The sequence below is a fragment of the Manis pentadactyla genome, chromosome 15 (genome assembly GCF_030020395.1).
Source record: "Manis pentadactyla isolate mManPen7 chromosome 15, mManPen7.hap1, whole genome shotgun sequence".
Classification (NCBI taxonomy): Eukaryota; Metazoa; Chordata; class Mammalia; order Pholidota; family Manidae; genus Manis; species Manis pentadactyla.
This window is the reverse complement of record NC_080033.1, coordinates 37,886,269-37,909,264: the sequence shown is the minus strand read 5'-3', so window position 1 is coordinate 37,909,264 and position 22,996 is coordinate 37,886,269. Positions and strand designations below refer to the sequence as shown.

General features: G+C 47.1%; 1 protein-coding gene and 1 long non-coding RNA gene across 2 annotated transcripts in view; both read left to right on the top strand.

Annotated features, from left to right (window-relative positions):
- The first annotated feature begins 797 nt into the window (after positions 1-797).
- SALL1 (spalt like transcription factor 1) lies at positions 798-16,254 on the top strand. The gene is made up of 3 exons (XM_057492730.1): positions 798-1,466; positions 10,354-13,751; positions 14,908-16,254. Exons 1-3 carry the CDS (start codon positions 1,391-1,393, stop codon positions 15,346-15,348), a joined length of 3,915 nt encoding a protein of 1,304 aa, XP_057348713.1. The 5' UTR covers positions 798-1,390; the 3' UTR covers positions 15,349-16,254.
- A 1,447-nt stretch (positions 16,255-17,701) lies between these two features.
- LOC118910131 (uncharacterized) overlaps positions 17,702-22,996 on the top strand; it is a 38,523-nt gene continuing 33,228 nt past the window's right edge. The window contains exon 1 of the long non-coding RNA XR_008994102.1: positions 17,702-18,103. This is a non-coding gene — a long non-coding RNA (uncharacterized LOC118910131). The remainder of the gene's footprint in view (positions 18,104-22,996) is intronic.

Here is a 22,996-nt window from a genome sequence, read left to right as displayed (position 1 = left end):
GGGTGCGACCCCCTCCCCCAGGGCGGGGAGCCCAAGGGTCCTGGGCATTGGCCTTGCGCTGGGCCCGGCCAGGCTGGGCCGCGCTTCCCGAGGCCAGAGGCGGGTTGCAGCGCGCAGGGTAAGCAGCGGCCCCTCCCCTCCCCCCGGCTGGAGCTGAACTCGGAACCCAGGCCGGTCCTCGCTCTCCGCCCGCCCTGGGCTCTGCGGCGCCACCGCCGCCGCCGCCTCCCCGCGGAGTGACGCTCCCTGCAGCCAACCCGGGCAGCCGGGGGGGAGGTCCGGGAGGGGTCCTGGGCGGAGCCGGGCCGCCCCTTATCCCACGGGCTCGGGGCTGCTTCTCCCGAAAACTTCAGCCCTAATTGTCCTGGGAATGTCCAAGGTAGAGAAAGGGAGCAGGGAGCAAGCGAGAGGCTGGAGGAACTGGGCCCTCTGAGGAGGAACCGGGTGGCGGAAGAGTTGCTCCTCCCCCCTCCAAAGCCCCAAACTTATCATGTTCCCAAACCTTTCCTCGATCCTCTTCTCCGCGCCCCCGCGAGCCCGGGATCCAGGGGATGGAGAACTCGGGGCGAAGGACAGCCGAGCCAGGCGGCGAGCGGGAGGGAGGCAGGGCCGCAGGCGGGAGGCGGACCGGCGTGGGGCTGGCTCTTCCCCACTCGCTTACTTTTTTTTTATGGGGGTGGGGGTGGGCTGCTTTCTGGTAGCTTTTAAAGAAACGAAGAAACACTCACGAATCGGGACTTCCTCCCCCTAGATTCCGCCACGGGACTCCCTCCCCCCGCGGGCCGGCGCGCCTAGTGCCGGAGTTGGGAAGTTCGCCGCGCGCCGGCGGCCCGGGTCTCCAGCCCCCGGCGGCCGGCCCCACCCCCCCACCCGGGGAGGCTTCATTCCGGGGAGGGCATGCTAATTTGGGTCAGCCCAGCCCGAAATGGGGGGGCGGCGGCGAACAGGGGTGCGCAGACCGGGCCGAAGAGGCAGGCCCCCGGCAGCCGGGCCGCGGAGTCCCGGGCGGTCGCGAAGAGGGTTAACCCAGTGTCGGGCGGCGCGGCGCGCAGAGCCAGCCCCGCGGCCGGCTTATTGGGCCAGCGCGCGGAGAGACAGGGGTCTGCAGCAAATCACGAACTAATTGATTAAGGCGAGCGGGTTTGAATAGCGCTGGCCCGGTGCCAATCGCCTTTCAAAGAGCCCCTCTATGATTAATCGCAATGCATTATTGATAATCATAATTATAGCAGGACACATGCGCGCTGCGCCCGGGGCCGGGGAGCCGGGGAGGGGGCGGGCGGGCCGGCGGGCGGGGGGAGCCGCCGCCGCCGCCGCTCGATTTCCGTAATTTTGAGAAGATTTTTTTTTAGTAATTTTTTATTCTGCCCCAGCTGATGTTTGAGCCAGCATGTCGCGGAGGAAGCAAGCGAAGCCTCAACATTTCCAGTCCGACCCCGAAGTGGCCTCGCTCCCCCGGCGAGATGGTGAGTGCTCCGGCCCGCGCCGCGGACACACACACGCACTCGCACTCACACTCACGCACACCCGGACCCACGCACACGCGGCTGGCCCCCGCGCCCACCTCCCCTCCGCCGCCGCCGCCGCCGCCGCGTCCCTGCTCGCCTTTTTGGCTCGGCGTGTTTTTCCTTTTTCTTTTTCTTTTTAAATTTCAATTTGCCTTTGCTGGGCTTCCCCCTGCCCCGAGGAAAGCAAACACTTCTCCCGGCAGGATCTTTCCGGAGTCGTTGGGACCTCCAGGGGGAGGAAAGAGGGCATGCCGGCCTTGCTCCTGCGCCCTGGTTTTCCGGGGAGCGGAGCCCGGGACCCGCCGAGTCGGGGCAGGGGCCCGGGTGTGCGGCGGGGTGCGAGTGTGGGCAAAGGCCGTCCGCGCCCGCCGGAACGGGGTTCCTCGCTTTCCACACCCGGGGCCCCGGGCCGGCCTCTGCCGCCCAGGCCCTGCTGCTGGCTGCGGGAAGGAAGTTTACTTGGCGCTCCGGGCTGAACTCCGAGCGTGGGGGAGCTGCCTATGCCGCTCCGTCCCCATGATTACACTCCACCTGGGCCAGCGCCGCGGGATGGTGTGCCTTTGGGGGTTCAGAGCTGCAAGAAGGTGGGGACCTGTGTCGGGACGCCGGCGCCTGACACGCTGTGGTCGTGGCCGGGGTGGGGACTACTCTTGGCGGCTGGTTGCCCCCGAGACAGTGCGGGCGGGCCGGGTCTGGCTACCCAAGTTTATCCCCGCACCTTTTCTCCCAACACAGGCAGTCACTCCCTGCCCCCAGAAACCTCTAGATTCGGTATGCGCCACCGAGAATCGCGGTACCCCGTACGAGTCATAAGGGTCGTTTAACAGGGAGACTATCAGCCAGAGGAGAATACCCCTGAAGCAGAGGGACTCGCGTTCTCCGATGGAGGCGACAACTGCGGGGTCGCGAAGGGAATGAGCAAGTCCAGAACAAAGTTTGTGTGAGGGAGCAAAGGCCGAGAGCGCGAAAGATCCTGGCAGGGAATTTGGGCTACGGAGAAGAGGACACCTCGAATCCCTCCCTATCCTTGAAGGTGTTTAACTTTAGGGGCCTCCGAGCTCCCTGGCCGGTCGCCGGAGGCGATGGAGCGGCGCCCGGGCTAGGGTCCCCGACACGATGCTCGTTTCTCGGCTGCGGGAGGGTGAGGGGCAACTCTGGCGGGGGTTCCGGACGCCTTTGGGGATGCTCAGGTCCCGGGCAGCATTTTGGGATGTGGGGGAAGGAGCTGGATCCCGACAGCGCTCAGTAGCCTGCCCTTAGATCGGCACCTCTGTCCACTCAACTCTGTGGCCGCCCGGGCCCCATGGTCCCCGGCTCCTTCCCCCGAGGCCTGCTTCTCGGTAGGACTGGGGCGCGGGGACGCGCAGAACTCCAGCAGAGAAGCGAAGGCACTCCCACTGCCTTCACCCGGCTGTTGGGAAAGGGGACGCCTGACGAAGGAGGATGGGGGAGTCCTGTTAAGAACTGGGGAGAACTGAGACCGATGAAGAAAATTGTTTACAAAATGCGTCCCCACCCCGTACTTTATCAAGCTTGAAGCCTTACCCAGAGCCTCTGCGATTTCTCAGTCCGCTGAGAAGAGCCCCTGAACCCCGATTTCCGTCTACAAGCGAAACCGGGGACGCTAGGTAAACCGAGGTGAAATTACTAAGGCCGCTGCAACAACGCCGAATATTTTTCCGGGTTTTCTCAGCTGGTTTCTTCTGCTTCTCGCCCCCACACCCATCTTTGCTAAAGTTTCTGATGAGACCTTATGCACCGTAATACTGTTAAAGTGAATAGTTTGCATAGAAAGAAGCAAACGGGAGAAGAATGTTTTTTATTTTTTATTTTTTGTAAATTTGTACTGATTTTATACATTTTCAAAAAAAAAAGAAAAAGGCCTTGGACTTCGCAGAGAAATGATCCTTTGCTAGATCTTGGCCTTTCTCCTGTCCTACTGAATCTGGAATTTTTAATAGTTAAAGCTTCTCATAAAGCTATAGCATAAAAGGCTTTCACTACCTCTTATCATTATTATTTATTAGTACTTTTTAAAAAAAGTTTATTTGTGCTTTGAGGTAAGTTAATTAAGTAACTGAATCAAGTTTCCTTTCTCTTTTCTCTTCCTTCCTTCCTTCCTTCCTTCTTTCTTTTTTATCCCCCAAAGCTGGTTCATTGTCCTAAGAAGCAGTAAACTGTTAGGGGCACCATAGGAAACAGCCCTCCCAGCCTCCTTTCTCACCTCTCCCCACCCCCTCTTTTCTTTGGTAATAGTAGTAATGGTTTTAGGTTATGACTGTTTTTACATGGTTGAACAATAAGTTTGGGAGAAGCTGCCCAGAGGGTAGATTTTGTAAGGTTACAGGATTTAGAATGTTGTAATAATATTAGTACACAAGTAATCCTCCTCAACGCCAGACTTACAGGAGGGCCTTATATACTCCAGTTGCTTTTATTTGGGAATAGTTGGAGGTAATGGCACCGAGTACATGATATATCTGTAAGTTACCTTTAAAAAGTCACTACTTTTCTCTGCAGTGAATTCAGCAACTCCCTCTTCTTTCCATTTCAAGGAGTTGTTGGGTTTGGAGGGGGGTTGTTTTTTGTTTTTTAACACCTATTAATATTAAAGGTTGTTAATTTTTTAGAAGACAAACCCTTACTCAAACAATGTGGTTACTTTTAAAGTAACCATCTTGAAATGGTCTTAAAATATGAAAATGAAATACTGAACATACTGAATTAAATCTAGTTGTGCTCTCATCTGCTAGAAATTTTATGACTTCTGCCTAGAGTGGGACCTAGAAAAGTTTGTAGAGCCCAGTTCCAGGAGCCCAGAAGGACAACTCTCAAGGCTGAAAGCAGCCAGGGCTGCTGTGCTGTGTGTCATGCATGTGTGTGAGTGTATGTGTACGTGTGTGTGTGTGCATACAAAGAAACCCGGAGCCATACTCAACAGCCACACCAATAACTTCATTGGAACAAGTTCAAGGAAACGATCTTGGTCCATCTTACAATATTCATATTTCAATTTTACTTTGGTACAGCTGTAATACCAGAAACACCCTAGAAAAAACTTGGGGATTTTTCTGTTTCTCATGAAACCACATTTATGGCACATATTACTTGTCTCTTAAATGCTATTTAATAAGTCTTGAGTTATTTGTAGGAAGGTGATTGCCATTGGAGAAATTACCAAGATAAATAATTCTGAGGAAAGGAAATACTAGAATCTAATGATTTTATGTGTAGGTTCTTACAAATTGGATTTGAGGGATGTGTGTGTATGTGTTAGGTTTTTCTTTGGATGGTGTTTTTAAGATTACTCTAACTATATGGATGGCCCTTCAGACTCCATTTGCTAAGAAAGTATTTTGGCACTCACCTTTGTCGAGGAAAAGATAATATTGGAAGAAAGATAAAAATATCTTGAACTGCAGATAAAACATTGACTGTCATATAAAGTACCATAAAATTTCCTGTTGTTTATATTAATAATGAAATTCTATTAGTTACCAAAGTAATTTACTCATTGTGAGCAGCTTAATGGCAACACATTGATTTCTGGGCCCAAAAGGTTAGAGAGAACTATAATTAATTGCTTTTTTTGAAAAACCGACACCTGCAAGATAAGGCATTTGGAAAGAATTCATGTTTAATCAGGCCTGTTTTAAGTTTGCGGCGTAGTGGAAGATTCTGGATGAGAAAATGCAAACTCTTTTTTGGGATTCGCTTTGGGCTGCATATACTTCTTCCTAAAATGTTAAAAACAAACACATATACACAAGCAAAGTGTAACTAGGCATGAGAGAGCGTGTGTGAAAGTGAATTTGAAATACTGAGTGTTTCGTGGTTTATTTTCCATTCAGTTTATCTTAAGAGCTGCTAGGTACCAGTGCCAATGTATAGGTTATTCTCTGAGGACTTTATTTCCTTTTTTTATACATGTGCAGATAGCAAGTTGTCTTTGCCAACACTCAGCCCTTTGGAAGGCAGAAAGCCATGTGTGAAATGTGGAGATCTTACTGTGAACCCGAGGATAAAATAGGTAGACTAGTAGTTCCTTAAGTTTTTTTGAAATTGTTGAAAACCAAGTTCTATGTAGTAACCAGAACAGATTCCTTCTGCAGTCCTGGTTTGGCTTTTCTAAGACATATTCTGGTGCAGCAGCTAGCCATATCTTCCAAAATATTCTTAGATTACCAAAACAAGCAATTCAGCAGTTTAGCGGAGATGGTAAATTATCCTAAGAACCAACACCCCTCCCCCCGAAAGGAAAAAGCATGTGCCAGGCTTTAGAAAAGCTAGATGTGCCGAGCTGTTTTAACCTTTGCTAGCCTCCTCCCCTGCAAAGGTGACAAGGTCCAGATCATAATATGTCCTTCAGTATCTTCCCAGTGACCCCAAAATTAAGTCTTGCTAGTCACTTAGCAGGAAGTTAGTAGTTTATTTTAGTTTCACCTTATCAGCCTGGCTTCTTTTCCTAACCTTATTCCCCTGTCACCCTCAGATGCCAGACCCCCAAAGGGGAAGATTGACAGGTAGTTCCCATAGCTCAGTTTTACCCTCAAACAACAGGGATTTAGTTTCTTGTGCCTTTGCCAATGTTTATGTAGTCAAAGTTTAGATCTCGCCTTAAGGAGTCTCTCTTTTACGCGTCACTGGAATAGGAAAGCCACAAAGAAGTTTTTGAAACCCTTGCAACTGGAACCCCATCTAGTGTTCAGTTTGATTCATCCAAGGGGAAGACATTTTCCCCCTTTCATTTACTATGTGCATTAGGTGGGCTTGGGTCACTATTTTAAAGGAGTGTCTTGTCTGTGGTAGGTTCCCCCCCCCCAGAGATTTTACTTGTGTTCTGTTCAAGAGTATGCTAATCCTGGTCTAAACACTGAGGAAACTTGAAGGGTGCCAGTAAATTTGTCATTTGGTTGCATATCATACAGAGGAAACTTAAGACATTACAGAAAATATGCACAGCATATGTTGTAGTGTTTAAGATTTCCTAGGAATCTTAAGCTGGACGTTCAGATTCAGGCTTTTCCCAGGTCTGTGCAAAATAAAGATAAAAGACCAATCGATCAAAAATATTTGTGATAGCCTTCAAAATTGGTCTACAAAAAGGAACAGCCTGTTAAAATGATAGGCTCCAAAATCGCAATCATGAGAGGTTCTACTAAAAATGTTAATGCGATCTTAAGGTAATGGGTAGTGAAGTGAGGCTCCTTCTCAGGAGCTCCAAAAAAGGGAAACTAAATGTGGTAGAGTAGGGTTGTTGTTTTGTTTTGTTTTGTTTTTTTTCTTGGCTGGCTAAACCTTTCTGTGTGGGGCATAGTGTTATTTTTGTTTTCTCAGTAGACAGATACAGTGGAACACTTCAATTTTCTGCCTCCTATTCTGCAATGTTTGGTTCAGAGGATGAAAAACTGACAAACTTGAATTGGGCTTCAAGTACCTAAGTAGTACAAGAACTAAAACATCTGGAATTTTAGCATAAATTGGATAGAGCTGTAAAATGACCCCTCCCTCTCCAAAAAAATAAAAATAAAACACCCAAAAAACAAAAAAACAGAAATTTCCGAATATCTTTTTGGGTGTACATACTTAGAAAGCCACTACTTACATTTTCCTGTGTGACCAGGATTACAAAATTACTTTAATTTCTATATAAAATCTGTAGAAAAGGAACTAGAATATTATTTTCACAAGAGTGCAGGGAATAAGGCAACTGTATTTACTACAGTGAGGTCACCAGTTGCAGTGCAATACTGTGTAACAGATTATTGAGAGAGATACAGGGTAGCAGACAGTCAGAAAATGAATTTGAACAAGTTAGTTTGTATGTGTGTATCTTATTACAACTTAAAAGATTCCCATGGGGTATAGTTAGGGAGTCAAACTAGTCCTCATGTTTTGTCTTTTTTTTTTTTAAGCGGCTTCATTGAAATTCTGTTCAGAATGCAGATAGAGTTAAAGTTAAGAACTATTACAGTGTAGCGGCACCTGTTTTTGAAATAAATCAACATAGGTACCAGGAATTTTTTTTTCTGGTGTTCATAAACATCAGAAAATTAAATTAGTGAAATCAAATGTCAGTTTATGAAAATGTTATGAAAATCTAAGCTAAAATATGGGCAGCTTTTTAACACAGTGTCTTTCTTAGAAGCAAGGAGGCGTTTATTTTTAAGCATCTATATTTTCCTACCAGTTAGCACAAGCCTAAATATAAAAAGGTTCAGGTTGAAAAGCTTGAAAATTCTCAAGTGAGTCTTGAAGCAGCACAAATGTAGAATTCTAGAACAGAAAAGCAATAATCAGCTAAAATCCTGTAAAGTAACCTTCTTTTTATTTTCTCTATATATTATGAGAATATCAGATGTTTGCAAGTTATAAAGAATTAAAATGCCCTTTTAATCGTGATCACAGATGTGCTAAATATTTGAAGCAACTACATTGTAATGTGTACAATTGATGAAGTCAGTTTTCTGATTTCCCTTGCTAGTTATTTAGTTCTGAATCTGTCATTATTTGTCTAAGCCCAGCTGACCAAGCAAAACTGTGTTTTAAAGTGGCTTTATGTTTTGATAAATGTGAGCTGGTTGAAAAGTATTTTCCACTGAATGCAGAGCTTAATAGAACATGCTGACATAATAGTTTTAATGCATTTTGTTGAAAATGTGTGAACAAACAGAATAGCTTTTGTTCCTTCATAATTGGCTGTAAAAGTAGATGGAAACATAACCATTACATATGGAAATGTGCAAAGAGAAAGAAATAACATTTCTGTTGAATATATTAGGAATTGCATTTCCTAGTTTAAAATAAGCATCTGAAATGGATGCATCATTTAAAATTGGTTGTCAAAATAAGAAGCTTTAAACAGAATTTTTGTCACATTATTTTTGTCCCAAGTTAAGCAACGTAACTTTAGTGAATTTCATTTAATATTTTGTTTATATCATTTTAAGGCAGGGAGAAAGACAGAAAGTGCTTAAAACAGCACCTTGAATGTGCATAGGAATCCGGTGCCAATTAGGGTGATTAAACATTAAAACAGAATCATTATGGGTATTTTCTACGACAAATACTTGTTTAGTACTGTTAATGCATTTTTGTGGAGATACTGTATGCTTGTGGAGATTAAAAGATGGGTATTAGGAAAGCTAGCTTGTTAAGTGTAACTTAAGTACTCAAATTTTAACACTTCCAGTGAATAAAGTGTGCACACATTTGGCATACTTTACCAGGGCTTCTCAACTTCGGCATCACTCCAGGTAGATAGAGTTAAAGAATTCTCAGAAGTTAGTGTTTACATATTAATTATATTTTCTGGAATGCAAAACTACTCAGGCTTTATTTGATGTTTACTCCAAAAAGGCAAAGGGCTGGCTTTTTTGAGTTGACTTAAAGTTTACGAAAAGCAGCATTTTAAGTTTGCATTTATTCATATTTGCAATTACTTTTTTTCCCCTGCAAGTTTTCTGGGAGATTCAATTTGGAAGTCATGGAAACTAACTATTATCTGATTCAGTTCTGCAGAAAAGCATGCAGGGAGGTAATCCTTGAATTAAACAGTTTTTTTTTTTTTTTCACAGCCTTCGGAGATGACCACACACCATTTGTACAACAGAAGTTGGTGTTCCCCATGCTGGGCAAACAATGGGACGCCATCCTGTCTTTGAATAGGATGTTAGCTTGGAGTTGGAGATTTTTATGTTTAATTTACAAATGGATCTTAGTGAGAAGAAATCTGAGCAACCAGTGGAAACAAACATGAAATAAAAGGATTTTTATAATGAAAGGTTCAGGACAATCTGTTAAACAATTGATAACAGTTAAGAGCAAACTGTTTTTAAAGGCATTCGAACCAGGAGAATTGCACAACATTTCCAAACTGTAAACCAAGAATTATTTCTTCACTACCCTTTAACTGTACATCCTTCTTTAAGTTGATGTTTAATCAGAAATGTGAATCTTGTGCCTGTTTTTATAGATATGAAGAACACTTTTGATGAGATATTTAGAGGCATAATGTTGTCATTTGGAGCATTGTGGCATATATTCTGTGAGTAGTGGGTGGGTAGCCAGGGCTGCATTCTTTAATTTGAAAAATAAATATGCCATGGGGTGATAAACAGGTGCCAGGCAGGCCTTGTAACGGACTGTGATCATTGTGTTTCTGTCCTTTGTGTGTATGTGTTGTTTTCTCTTTTGTATTCAACTGAGTCCTGAGGAACCCTCTGGAGGCTTTGTTACTATGTGACTAAAGTGTGTATGTCAGGGATCAGACTTAGCTCAGGTTCTAGGTAGGGACGGGAGGTGATTTTCAAGTTGTCAGTTTTCAGCTTGGTGATATGCATTTTTTTTCCTCCTTTGTCAACAACTGATTGGAACCTGAATAACTACAAATTAGTTTAGTGACAGAAGAAACTGTCACAGATATCTTTGAATCAGTTGAAAATGAATAAGGTTGACAGGAACTCAAGAGCCTAATAAGTCTCAGAATGGTTGCTGGGCCCTCTCTGGATGAGTAGACAATAAGATGCATAAAATATTGGAAATCAATATTTTGCTATGAAATTTCATTATGCACTGATGTCTTCAGTTCATAGTATTTTATATTTTGATGGATTATCTGAAGGCCATGGCTCCTGGAGATACCAGATTGATAGGAATTCCTCCACTTCCTTAAAATTTAATAATGAGCATTCCTAGGTGATATTGACTGGTTTTCTGGGGGGATAGTTTTGAGTTTTGCAGGTAGAAAACAATTGATCGAACTCTTTATGTTTTTCTTCTGAAGTCCTAGGTGACTCTGTGTGGCCTGGCTCCTGTCTAACCCTGCGTCTTTTGATGTTTGCAGGAGACACAGAGAAGGGTCAGCCGACTCGCACCACTAAGAGCAAGGATGCCCATATCTGTGGCCGGTGCTGTGCAGAGTTCTTTGAGTTGTCAGATCTTCTGCTCCACAAGAAGAGCTGTACTAAAAACCAATTAGTTTTAATCGTCAATGAGAGTCCTGCCTCCCCACCTGCAACCTTCTCTCCCAGCCCCACTCCCGATCATCCTGAAGAACAAATGAATGACACCATTAACAAAACAGATCAAGGAGAAGGCAGCGACCTTCCAGAATGCCACGTGCTTGACGGGGAGGAGTCCATGGAGGTGGAGGCCCCGGGGGCTAACAGAGGCAGCAGGGCCACCCCGAGCTGCAGCACCAGCTGCTCCACAGGTACCTCAACCATCACAACCTCTCTACCTCAACTCGGGGACCTGACGACGCTGGGCAACTTCTCCGTGATCAACAGCAACGTGATCATCGAGAACCTGCAGAGCACCAAGGTGGCGGTGGCCCAGTTCTCCCAGGAAGCGAGGTGCAGTGGGGCCCCCGGGGGCAAGCTGGCCGTCCCCGCCCTGATGGAGCAGCTCTTGGCCCTCCAGCAGCAGCAGATCCACCAGCTGCAGCTGATTGAGCAGATTCGCCACCAAATACTGCTGTTGGCCTCTCAGAACGCAGACTTGCCAACACCTTCTAGTCCTTCTCAAGGGACTTTGCGGACATCTGCCAACCCCTTGTCCACACTAAGCTCCCATTTGTCTCAGCAGCTGGCAGCAGCAGCTGGATTAGCACAGAGCCTCGCTAGCCAGTCTGCCAGCATCAGCGGTGTGAAACAGCTACCCCCAATCCAGCTACCTCAGAGCAGCTCTGGCAATGCCATCGTTCCATCCGACAGTGGCTCTTCTCCCAACATTAACATTTTGGCGGCAGCCATGACCACCCCGTCCTCGGAAAAAGTGGCTTCGAGCGCTGGTGCCTCCCATGCCAGCAACCCAGCAGTCTCGGCATCATCCTCACCAGCTTTTGCAATAAGCAATTTATTAAGTCCTGCATCTAATCCACTTCTACCTCAGCCAGCCCCTGCTAACTCGGTTTTCCCCAGCCCTTTGCCCAACATCGGAACAACTGCAGAGGATTTAAATTCCTTGTCTGCCTTGGCCCAGCAAAGAAAAAGCAAGCCACCAAATGTCACCGCCTTCGAAGCAAAAGGCACTTCGGATGAGGCGTTCTTCAAACACAAGTGCAGGTTCTGTGCGAAGGTCTTTGGGAGCGACAGTGCCTTGCAGATCCACCTGCGCTCCCATACCGGAGAGAGGCCGTTCAAGTGCAACATCTGTGGAAACAGGTTCTCCACCAAGGGGAACCTCAAAGTCCACTTTCAGCGCCACAAAGAGAAATACCCTCATATCCAGATGAACCCCTATCCCGTGCCTGAGCATTTGGACAATATCCCCACTAGTACCGGCATCCCATATGGCATGTCCATTCCTCCAGAAAAGCCAGTTACCAGCTGGCTGGACACCAAACCAGTCCTGCCCACTCTGACCACTTCAGTGGGCCTGCCGTTGCCCCCCACCCTCCCGAGCCTCACACCCTTCATCAAGACAGAAGAGCCAGCCCCAATCCCTATCAGCCATTCTGCCACCAGCCCCCCAGGCTCAGTCAAAAGTGATTCCGGGGTCCCTGAGCCAGCCACAAGAAGCCTGGGTGGGCTCCAAGAGGAAGCTGAAGGGTCCACTGTGCCACCCTCCAGTGGCAAAAATGAAGAGAGCAGCATGGTCACCACCTCGGCCCCAGCAGTGAGCAGTAGCGCTCTGAGCTCCCCAGCGGCGGACTGTGGCCCGGGCGGTGCCACCACCTTCACCAACCCTTTGTTGCCACTCATGTCCGAGCAGTTCAAGGCAAAGTTTCCCTTTGGGGGACTTTTAGACTCAGCCCAGGCATCGGAGACATCCAAGCTTCAGCAGCTGGTAGAAAACATTGACAAAAAGGCCACTGACCCCAACGAGTGCATCATCTGCCACCGGGTGCTCAGCTGCCAGAGCGCCTTGAAGATGCACTACCGGACACACACCGGGGAGAGGCCCTTCAAGTGCAAGATCTGTGGCCGTGCTTTTACCACGAAAGGGAACCTTAAGACCCATTACAGTGTCCATCGTGCTATGCCCCCCCTCAGAGTCCAGCATTCCTGCCCCATCTGCCAGAAGAAGTTCACGAATGCTGTCGTCCTACAGCAGCACATTCGAATGCATATGGGAGGCCAGATCCCCAACACCCCAGTCCCCGACAGCTACCCTGAGTCCATGGAGTCTGACACAGGCTCCTTTGATGAGAAAAATTTTGACGACCTGGACAACTTCTCTGATGAAAACATGGAAGACTGTCCTGAGGGCAGCGTCCCCCATACGCCCAAGTCCGCGGATGCATCCCAAGACAGCTTATCTTCTTCGCCTTTGCCCCTCGAGATGTCAAGCATTGCTGCTTTGGAAAATCAGATGAAGATGATCAATGCCGGCCTGGCAGAGCAGCTGCAGGCCAGCCTGAAGTCGGTGGAGAACGGGTCAGTCGAGGGGGATGTCCTGACCAATGACTCATCCTCAGTGGGTGGTGACATGGAAAGCCAGAGTGCTGGCAGCCCGGCCATCTCAGAGTCTACCTCTTCCATGCAGGCTCTGTCCCCAGCCAACAGCACCCAGGAATTCCACAAGTCACCCAGCATGGAGGAGAAGCCACAGAGAGCAATACCGAGTGAGTTTGCCAATGGTTTGTCCCCCACCCCAGTGAATGGTGGGGCTTTGGATTTGACATCTAGTCATGCAGAGAAAATCATCAAAGAAGATTCTCTGGGGATTCTCTTCCCTTTCAGAGACCGGGGTAAATTTAAAAATACTGCTTGCGACATTTGTGGCAAAACATTTGCTTGTCAGAGTGCCTTGGACATTCACTATAGAAGTCATACCAAAGAGAGACCATTTATTTGCACAGTTTGCAATCGTGGCTTTTCCACAAAGGGTAATTTGAAGCAGCACATGTTGACACATCAGATGCGAGATCTACCATCACAGCTCTTTGAGCCCAGTTCCAACCTCGGCCCCAATCAGAACTCGGTGGTGATTCCCACCAACTCGTTGTCATCTCTCATCAAAACAGAGGTCAACGGCTTTGTGCATGTCACTCCTCAGGACAGTAAGGACTCCTCCACCGGCCACGTCCCTTCTGGGCCACTGTCATCTTCCGCCACATCCCCAGCTCTGCTCCCAGCTCTGCCCAGGAGAACTCCCAAACAGCACTACTGTAACACATGTGGCAAAACCTTCTCCTCATCAAGCGCCCTGCAGATTCACGAGAGAACTCACACTGGAGAGAAACCCTTTGCTTGCACTATCTGTGGGAGAGCTTTCACAACAAAAGGCAATCTGAAGGTACCTCTCTCCATCTGTCCCTCCCCCACCTCCCCATCAGCCCTCCTCTGGGTGCCACTGATGACTTGTAAGGCATGCTCCCAGAGTTCTCAGCCCAGCTAGTCAGGGAGAGTGCTCACAAGGGTACCTGCTGCACGTGGCTGACTGGAGAAATGGGGGTATCTAGGAGGGTCAGAATTATGGCAAGGGCCAGGACAGGCTGCCGCTTGCCGGATGTCAGAGTGCATTGAATAATTTGGTACCTAAGCGAAGCAGCGGCCTATCTCTGTTGTCTCGCTAAGTGCACCAAATGAATTGCTTTACCTACCAAGTAAGACAGCCCGTCGTTGCCATGGGGTATTGATTAAAGACCTCCATGTGGCCTGTGTACTGCCCGTATCACTTAATAATTACAGTTCTCCTCGGCGTGTGCATCTATTTTTCATAACTATGCAGTCCAGCGTGGTTTGTTTTTCTAAAAACAGTAATGTCACTGCTCTGCTAATGGGTATTATGATAATTGATTATACAACATTTCCTACGGATATGTGTTGGAAATAAAGCAAATATGCTTAAGTTCTAAAGCAACAGTTGAGTGCTCTTACTGTGTACATTTTTCTGTTGACAGAGTATTTCTCTAGAGATTGCTGCCAGTAATGTGAGATGAATAATTACTTTCTGGCTTTTCCTTCCATGCACGGGCCCTCCAATGGGCAATCAGCAAGGGTACTCTCTTCCCATCTAAAAAGGACATATATAGGGTAGAGTGTCAGATACAATACTTACCATTGCAATGAGAGTGGACATAACAATTCAAACCCTGGAAGGAGCTATCTGCAACTGACTGGCTTGCTTGAGGCCATTGTAAGCTAAATACGGGTAATAAAAAAAAAAAGTAAGTAAAGCATCTTAGCCCAGGAAGAGGCCAGGCGGCCCAAGGCTGCAGGGAGTGAACACCTTATTACCAGTCAGCGGGACTGGATGGTTCCCGTTACCTTTCCACTGTCTGGCACATAATAAGAATAGACAGTCAGGCCACTTGCTTTGTAGGGTGTTGGGATATGAGTTGAGACAGATTCAACTATTAAGCTTCTCCCTTCCTCTCTCTCCCATCATTCCCCTCCCCCCGCCCCCATATCTCTCTCTCTCTCTCTCTCTGTCTCTCCCCTAATCTCAGGTACACATGGGCACTCACATGTGGAATAGCACCCCAGCACGACGGGGCCGGCGGCTCTCTGTGGATGGCCCCATGACATTTCTAGGTGGCAATCCCATCAAGTTCCCAGAAATGTTCCAGAAGGATTTGGCGGCAAGGTCAGGAAGTGGGGATCCTTCCAGTTTCTGGAATCAGTATGCAGCAGCACTCTCCAATGGGCTGGCGATGAAGGCCAATGAGATCTCCGTCATTCAGAATGGTGGCATCCCTCCAATTCCTGGAAGCCTCGGCAGTGGGAGCAGCTCACCTATTAGTGGGCTGACGGGAAATCTGGAGAAGCTCCAGAACTCAGAGCCCAATGCTCCTCTGGCGGGCCTGGAGAAAATGGCCAGCAGCGAGAACGGAACTAACTTCCGTTTCACCCGCTTCGTGGAGGACAGCAAAGAGATTGTCACTAGTTAAAGCAGCTCTGGCTGGAGGAATGGCATTCCTGTTCAGAATGACACCCATGGTTGCCTCCTAGTCCTTGCCCCGTCCATCCCCCCGACCTTCTGGTTCCCCCAGATCTATGAACTACAACATTATGAAGACATTCTTTTGTACCTTGTTCAACTTCTAGAGTTATAAGAAAGCTTATTTATTAGTGATATAACCTTGCTTTGCAAACAGAATGCAAGCATTAACTTTGGTCTTCTGTATTTTGGACTAAATACTAATTGACTAGAGTGCTGTAAACTTGCTGTAACATTTATGGCAATTTCAAGTTGCCCTGCTAGGCGGTCTTAATCTGGCATTAACTTATTTTCTATTTCCAGTTTAATATGAATCTGGTGTTGATGCAATGCCTCAGTGATGCATTAGGTCCCTAATAAAGTCTGTATATAAATGTACACTTTGATCCTGCTGGAAAATTTTATCAGCAAACACATTGTCTAATCTTTTGAAACAAATTTAAGGAAAGGACTGAAAGTACAGACTGAACAGTGGTTCTTTGAAAGGTTTGGGTTTTTTTAATTTTTATTCTAAACTTCAACCTGCTTTTTTTTTTGTTTTTGTAGGTTTTAACCATTTCCGTTTTGAACTGCTATTTGTATTGTGCTTTTTACTTGTTGTACTCAATGTTAATAAGTTTCTGTACAGTAATAAGCACGCAGAATTCTTTAGAGAAAATACAAGTGTTGTTTTGGTAGTTGAAACTGAGACGTAACATTTTGCCTTGTAGGTATATTCACAATAGAAAATGTGTGCTGGAATTTCACAATGCTGCTAAATATAGCATCTTGAACAACCTTCAGTGGAGAAAATGTAGATGCTCTTGTGTATACAATAAGAAATATCACTTTGATTAAGATGTACATATGTTCCTTACAAGAGCAAATGCTTCTTCTTGATCGAGAGAGCAGGCATAGTGGTTGTTTATTTTGTATTAGGTATGGAAGAAAAAAATTGGACTGTTACATGCACTTTCTCAGAAAGTTGAAAGGAAAGGGGGGGGTCCAAGTTCTTTAACATTTAATACTTACTAACAACAGAGATACTGTAATTTTACTCAAGTAATCAAATACATTTTTTTTTGCAACAGATAACACAAAATACCGTGTCTGTGTTTTTAGAGTGCATTTCTATTTAATCAGGCCCCAAAATGTATTTTAACATTTCCCCAGGCACCAGTAAATTATGTATGTGAGTGTGTGTGTCTCTCTCACTAAGTAAGGAATTGTAAAAGGCATAACAGAAGCAGGTTTGCATGGGCCTGTGTTTTTTTTTTTTTTAATTTGGACAATCTAGATGTTTTCCCAATATCTGTTATTTGGCCACTCTTCACACACCCACCACCACCACAAAGAAAAAATGAAATAAAAAGTTGTTATGAGAGGTTTCTTCCGTACAGGTAAATTTCCTTAAAGCAGGACATTTGTGCCCATTTAGGCTTTATTTTAACTGCTCCTGTTTCACTCCTTTGACTCAGTCGTTTTTGTCTCAGGCCGCAGAAAGCAGCATTGCTGAAGAATTGGCGGTAGAGCGGGGTTATATAATCTGACTCTGAAACTGGGCCCGGGCCCAGAGAGGTCAACATGTTCTTTATTTAATCAGTCTTTTAGGCATTTAAACACACATGCGTATTTGTAAGAAAAAGTCCATCACAAAGACTATGTAGAGTCGACTTAAATATCTCATCAAAATCCAATCTGATTCTCCTCTCCCTTTTGTTCTTTTTCCTCCTGAGCACTCTTTTGGGGTGAGCAAACGCTCAGGGTGGAAGTTGGTGTCTGGAAGGGTAGATGAAAATTTTCTTTCAGGGAGGCGGTGAACCGCCGGCAGCCCGTGGCCCTGCACCCAGGGAGGGGAGAAGCGTCGGGGCTACCTTCCAGGAGAAGTTTCCACCCGGGCTCGGGCCACTCAGAGACCACTCGGGGCGCGCCTGCCCAGGCTGGGTGGTCCGGGCGCCGAGGGGGCCCCCACAGCGCCGGTTTAGCCCCGGGGGCCCAGGGTCGGCGTTCCGGAAAGGGACAATGCGGGGCTGGGCGGGCGCGGCGGCACGAGGCAGACGATCCTCCCGAGGTTTGGGCACGCGAACACTAACAGGACGCTATTTCTCCATTGCGCTCCCGATCCGCGCCACGCCGCCCCAAGAGAGACCCCTCTGCTCAGGAGTGGGGACATGGAGAGAAGGCCGAACACTGGCCAGGAGTTCGGTTCTACGCGCTCTCAGGGGGCATGGTTTCGTGGGGCAGGAGGCGTCCATCCCCCTCCTACGGCCAGGCGCGGCGAGCAGGGGGGTGCCCTGGGCCTGCGCGCTGTTAGGAGCGGGGCGCCTCTGCGCGTACGGCCTCTGCGTCCCGGGACGCAGCCTGGGGACCTGCCGGGGGCTCAGAGCTGCCGGCCACCGAGGGGGGCTCCCTGCCACGCACACCGCCCCCGTGCCCCTGCGCCTCGCGCACCTCTCCAAGGGGGTGAGTGGGCTGAGCCCCGATGCCCTTTCGAGCGCCCGCCGGCAGCTGGCCCCGCTCCCCGCCCTCCTCCGAGCGCCGCCGCGCGGTCCCCGCCCCCGCTGGGGTCGCGGGGCTCCCACACGCCTGCCGGAGGGGTCACGGCCCCGGCCATCCCGGGCTGCACCTCCGTTTCCTCGAGGCGGCGGTCCAGGGCGGGGAGCCTGCCGATTTCTTCTGTTCCCTCCCACCACCAACCTCCTGGACCCTTCTGGCGCGTTCTGAAAGTGAGTTCAGGAGAGCAAAAGCAGCTTTTCGTTTGGGCAGACTTTCCGAGGCGACCGAGGTCCTTAGGAAGAGGTCGGCCCCTCGGGGTCCCGGGGTCTCTCCCTCCACTCCCTCCCGCTGTCCCTGCTTATCCATCTGTCGATCGACTTTCCAATCTATTGATCGTTACCTGCCCAAGCCCCTTTCCGTTCATTCTGAAACTAGAGATCGTCCTGAGCCCCGTTTTGCCTCCCTGTGTGATAAATACCCTCAGCCTTCCGGCTCAGCCCAGCAGAGGAGAAATGGATTTATATTTATAAAGCGACCGGGTTTATTTTGAAGCCGAATATGTTAACGCACCACCTCTGCCCTCTCCCGCGCAACCTGGCCCTGCTTTCTATCCTTTCCTCTCGCCTCTGAAGCTTGAGGTGCGTCGAGGTAGTTTTAGAATCAATGGGAACGGAATTTCCTTGGGCTGTCGCTGCCTAGAATGATGATAGCTAAGTTCACTACAGTTTGAACTAAAAATACTCATCTTGGTGTCATTTTCCTACCATTTCCGTCTTTTAAAATGTGAAGAGCTGTTACAAAGAAAATACAGAAAAATACAGCAAATAATGTCACAAGCCCCCTTGTGCCCATCACCCAAAATTTACAAATGTGAGCAACTTGAGGTTTTTCCATCTCTTTTTTTTTTTTTTAAGTAACTTTGTGCTTATTTTTTTCTCTTCTGTCTCACTGTGTCATTCTCATTCTCTAGCCTTTTCCTCTGGTCCCTTCTCTCCCTGTGTCTTTTTTTTTTTGTATTCCTTTGTGTTTTTTCCTTTTTTTTTTCTTCCATCTCTGCTGGCTTCCTTCTTTCTGGAAAATGTACTTGGAAGAGCAGTTTGGTGATTGACAAGCACCTGGGGAAGGAAGAAGAAGAGAGGCCAATGACTAAGCAAGCCGCCGAAGACCCTCCCTCGCCCCCCCAGTAGCTACAGGGAGGTCGTCGGGGGTGGAGTAGGGAAGGGACAGGTTCTAGCAGACCAGGTGGAGATACCTGAAGCTAACTCCTCATAGGCCAAGGTTATTCACCTGACGTTTCTAGGACTGGGGGAAAATGTCTTTTTTAATTAGGAAAAAAAGAATCCCTACAGAAAATTCAAGATGATTTGCAGTTGACATAAATTTCTAGCAGTAGATTATTTGCTTATTGTTTTTGGTGTTTGTGAACATCAAGAATGAGAGAACCCCTAGAGAAAAGAAGAGGGGGAATAAAGAAGGAGAAGAAAAGGATGAAAAGAAAAGAAAAAAGCTTCCGCTCTGTTAAAATTTCGCAGTCCTGTTAGAAAAATAAAACATTGGAATCTTTACTAGGAGTTACACGCTCCACCCCAAATGAAACAAATGTCAGAGGGGGTAACAAAGTGGGAAAAAATGTAAAGTGAATTTCAAAGGGTTCCACAAAGCGCAATCTGAGATTCACAGAAAGTGGAGACGGATAAGACAGGAATTAGGTCATCTCGTCCAGACCCCAGGAAATATGTTTAGATCAAAGACAGCTCCGTTAGAATAAACAAAACTGGGCCCACTGGGCCCTACCAATATTTTCATCTCCATGCTAAGAGCTGCTAATCTAACAGGCTCTATTCGATGAAAGGGGGTAAAAATTACAACTGTAAAAATGACTAAGTAAAAAAATGTCCTCTCAACTATAATAGGAAGATAAAAATTTAGATATGAGCTAAAAGTAACAAGATCCAGGCCCAGATCAACACAAACTTCCTGGAATTTTAGCACTAAGTAAATTATCTAATCCCAGGCCATTGTTCCCTCCCTGTGCCCCCTCCCCACCCATGCAATTGATTATACCAGATGATTTACTTTAAAAAATTGTTAAATTTTAACTGCAGCCTTAAAACTTCGCAGGAGACAGACTTTTGGGTTCACTTACAGCACATTCCTTAAGGACCTCCCCCCACCAGCCCCACTGTCACCAGCCCCCAGGCAGTTGTTGGGGTAGTGCTGCCCTTTATTGTCATGGATGGTTCTTTAAACCCAGGCTTCACATTTGGTCTCTCTTTCCACTAAGGGCAGATGGACAGAGGCTGGAGCTTGTGTCATGTAAGCCTGACTTTGGTTCCACACCATTCAGCAACTGCTGATATTTTAACAGCTAAGCCCAAGTACTACGTAAGGTTTTCTTTCAGCACAGAGTTGATGTGATGGCCTTAAACCAGCTGCCAGGGAACATTTGATAGACAGAAACATCCAGAAAAGGGACAGGAAATCCCAGAGAAGGAAAATTCACCCAGGCTAAATCCAGAGTTATAGTTCCTTGCTGAGGCTGGTTTCCTCTTAACTGTTTAAACATATGATTTGGCTCCTTATGTTTCTACATCCATCTGAACTCAAATTTTAAAAAGACTCAGGGACTACCTGTCAGCTTGACTCCAGCCCTCTCTTTAAAGCCAGCGCAACAGGGATGCAGGACATGAGGGCCTTTATAAACACCAACAGGAATAGACCATCTTCTGTATGGGGTCCTTGTCTGTTTACCTTGCAGAGGGCAATTACAGGATCGGCTGTTGACTTACATTCCATGGAGGGCTTTGAAGACAAGTGGCACTCTGTTGGGGACACACAAGTGGATCCTTCCTTGTTGGACCCAGGTGGACCTCATCCAGCTTGCTAGGTGCAGCTGAATCTTGACACAGCAATGTCTATTAGGACATGGATGCAGAGAGGCCAGGGGTCACATCATCTTGTAATCACAGTTGCATCTTGTATGAACCCAGTCAACTGTAATTGTGTGCATGTCACGTGTAACACATGGCAGGCCCCATTCCTGATGTAAGGGACAGAAGGGGGAACACTCAGCCAGCAGAGTTGCTTCAATATTCAGAATTTGGGGTTCTTCCACATGTCTCCACTCAAAATGATCCTATGAGACAGACAGGGCCACTGTCATTTACCAGATAACAAGACTGAGGCCCAGAATCAGAGGACCACATGCATACCAAAATAATTTCACATTATCAGAGTGCTACCTACACTGTTACTTATTTGATAATTTCATTTAAGTTACTCCCTTCTTAAAAGTTAAGTATATTTACTTTAGAAGGAATAGGAAACACAGGATTCAATTCTCTCCCATAGTCTTTTCAGTCCTGTGCAGGAGAAATCCGTACACTTCACATCTATTCAGTGATGTGCACTAAATCAAAATAATACCAACACATCCTGCTGCTTCAGTGAGCCTTTCTTAGTTTTCTTCTAACCACTGTATCTTGGTTTAGACAAGTGTGAGGTCTTTGGGTCTGAAAGAGTTTAATGTCCTGATCCCCATCTCCAACTTTCTACTTGTTGACACACCTTGGCACTGGTCAGGGGTTTTTCAGTGTGTGGGTTGGGACCCATTAGTGCATCAGGAAACCAGTCTAGTAGGTCATCACCAGCGTTGCTTTTCAAGTGGAATAGAATAGAAAATATCAGTCTACTGCACTGTGCTCTAAGTATAAGGAACGTCTTACGAACTTCTGCTTGGTTGTGCGTGCGTATGCACGCACCTGTGTGCGCTAGACCACAGTAATAAATATACTTGTTAGCGTGGGTCGCCATTGAAAAAGTTTGAAAGCCAATGACAAAGGCTCTGAAAAATATGATTCTCCCCTCTATTTCACAGCTGAAATTGCAGAGTTATAGAGTCTAGAGCAGGGGCTCTAGAGAAGGGGCTGCCAGTCCGGTTTGGGGGTGGAAAGAGCTGGGCTGAAGGCCCGGGTACATAACACAGCTCCCCAGGTCTCTTTGCAAGCATTCATCTATTATGCAGTTTCTAGCTGCCGCTTTGGCAAAGGCAAGAGAGGCTAGCGGGACTATTGGTGCTGGCTTCTGGCTCTCCTCTCCAGGGTGCTTCCTCGTGGAGGGTTTTAACAGCATTTTGCCACAGAGGGGATTTCTCCTTAAAGGCACACATAAGTGCAAAACAAAAACAGCGATCGCTGAAGCTTAATTACAGCAACAAGCTGTGCTGTCCCTTTAAGATCCCTCCTCCACTGGTAGCTGGGCCCCAGCTCTTGGGTAACTAAGATAACATCCCTCCCAAATCCTGCCATTTCTAAGCATCCTTAGTCGCTATGCTAACTCTGGGCTTGCCGCAGCCTAAGAGTATGTAGCCCTGAGTGATCATTCCTAGAAGGGTCCTTTTTAAGAAACACTGCAAGTAGGGTGGTGGTCTGAGGACTTTATCAAAGATCAGTTTCTAACACATGTACACACACAGACACACATGCACACACACACACTTACCTAAATCTCCAGAGCTGGGAGAAGTCAGGAAATAACTCCTTTGGATGCAAAGAAGTTTGTCTGAGAGCTTGTCCTGAGTTATTTATATTTTCCTTCTCAGTCACAGGCCAATACTTCTTGTGTAAATTACAATAAAAGGGTTACTATAGTAGTTCACATTATTGGCATGTGTTCTCTAGCTTTCTTTTATCCATAGCATTTGACATGTAACTTGCAGTGCCCTCCCCTGGGAGCAGGGTGTGCTTCCCTGCATCTTTGGGCTTGACCATGGCCACAGGGCTTACTTCGGCCAGTAGAATAAGGCAGAAGCAATGGTATGTCAATTCCACTCCTGGGCCTCAAGGGGCCCGCAAGTTTCTGCTTATGCCCTTATGCCTCTCTCATTACCATGGGAAAGGCATGCCTACTAGTCTCAGGAAAAGAGTAAGTCAAGTCTAAGCCAGCCTCAGGCCCCTGAGTGAATGTCTAACTGAGCAGAGCCTCCCCACAGATCTATGGGAATTCATGGGTATCGTTCTACACCATTGAGCTTATGGGTGGTTTCTTACTGAGCGTCACTGGGGCCACGATTAACTGTCTCAGTAAGATGTATCTAGACATTGTTCCAGATCCTTTCCTTGCAT

What these genes read in the sequence shown, in the direction of transcription:
- SALL1 (XM_057492730.1), top strand. Translation starts at nt 1,391, where the DNA reads ATGTCGCGGAGGAAGCAAGCGAAGCCTCAACATTTCCAGTCCGACCCC. An exon ending in CTCGCTCCCCCGGCGAGATG is followed by an intron (nt 1,467 to 10,353) that starts GTGAGTGCTCCG and finishes TGATGTTTGCAG; the next exon opens with GAGACACAGAGAAGGGTCAG. An exon ending in CAACAAAAGGCAATCTGAAG is followed by an intron (nt 13,752 to 14,907) that starts GTACCTCTCTCC and finishes CCCTAATCTCAG; the next exon opens with GTACACATGGGCACTCACAT.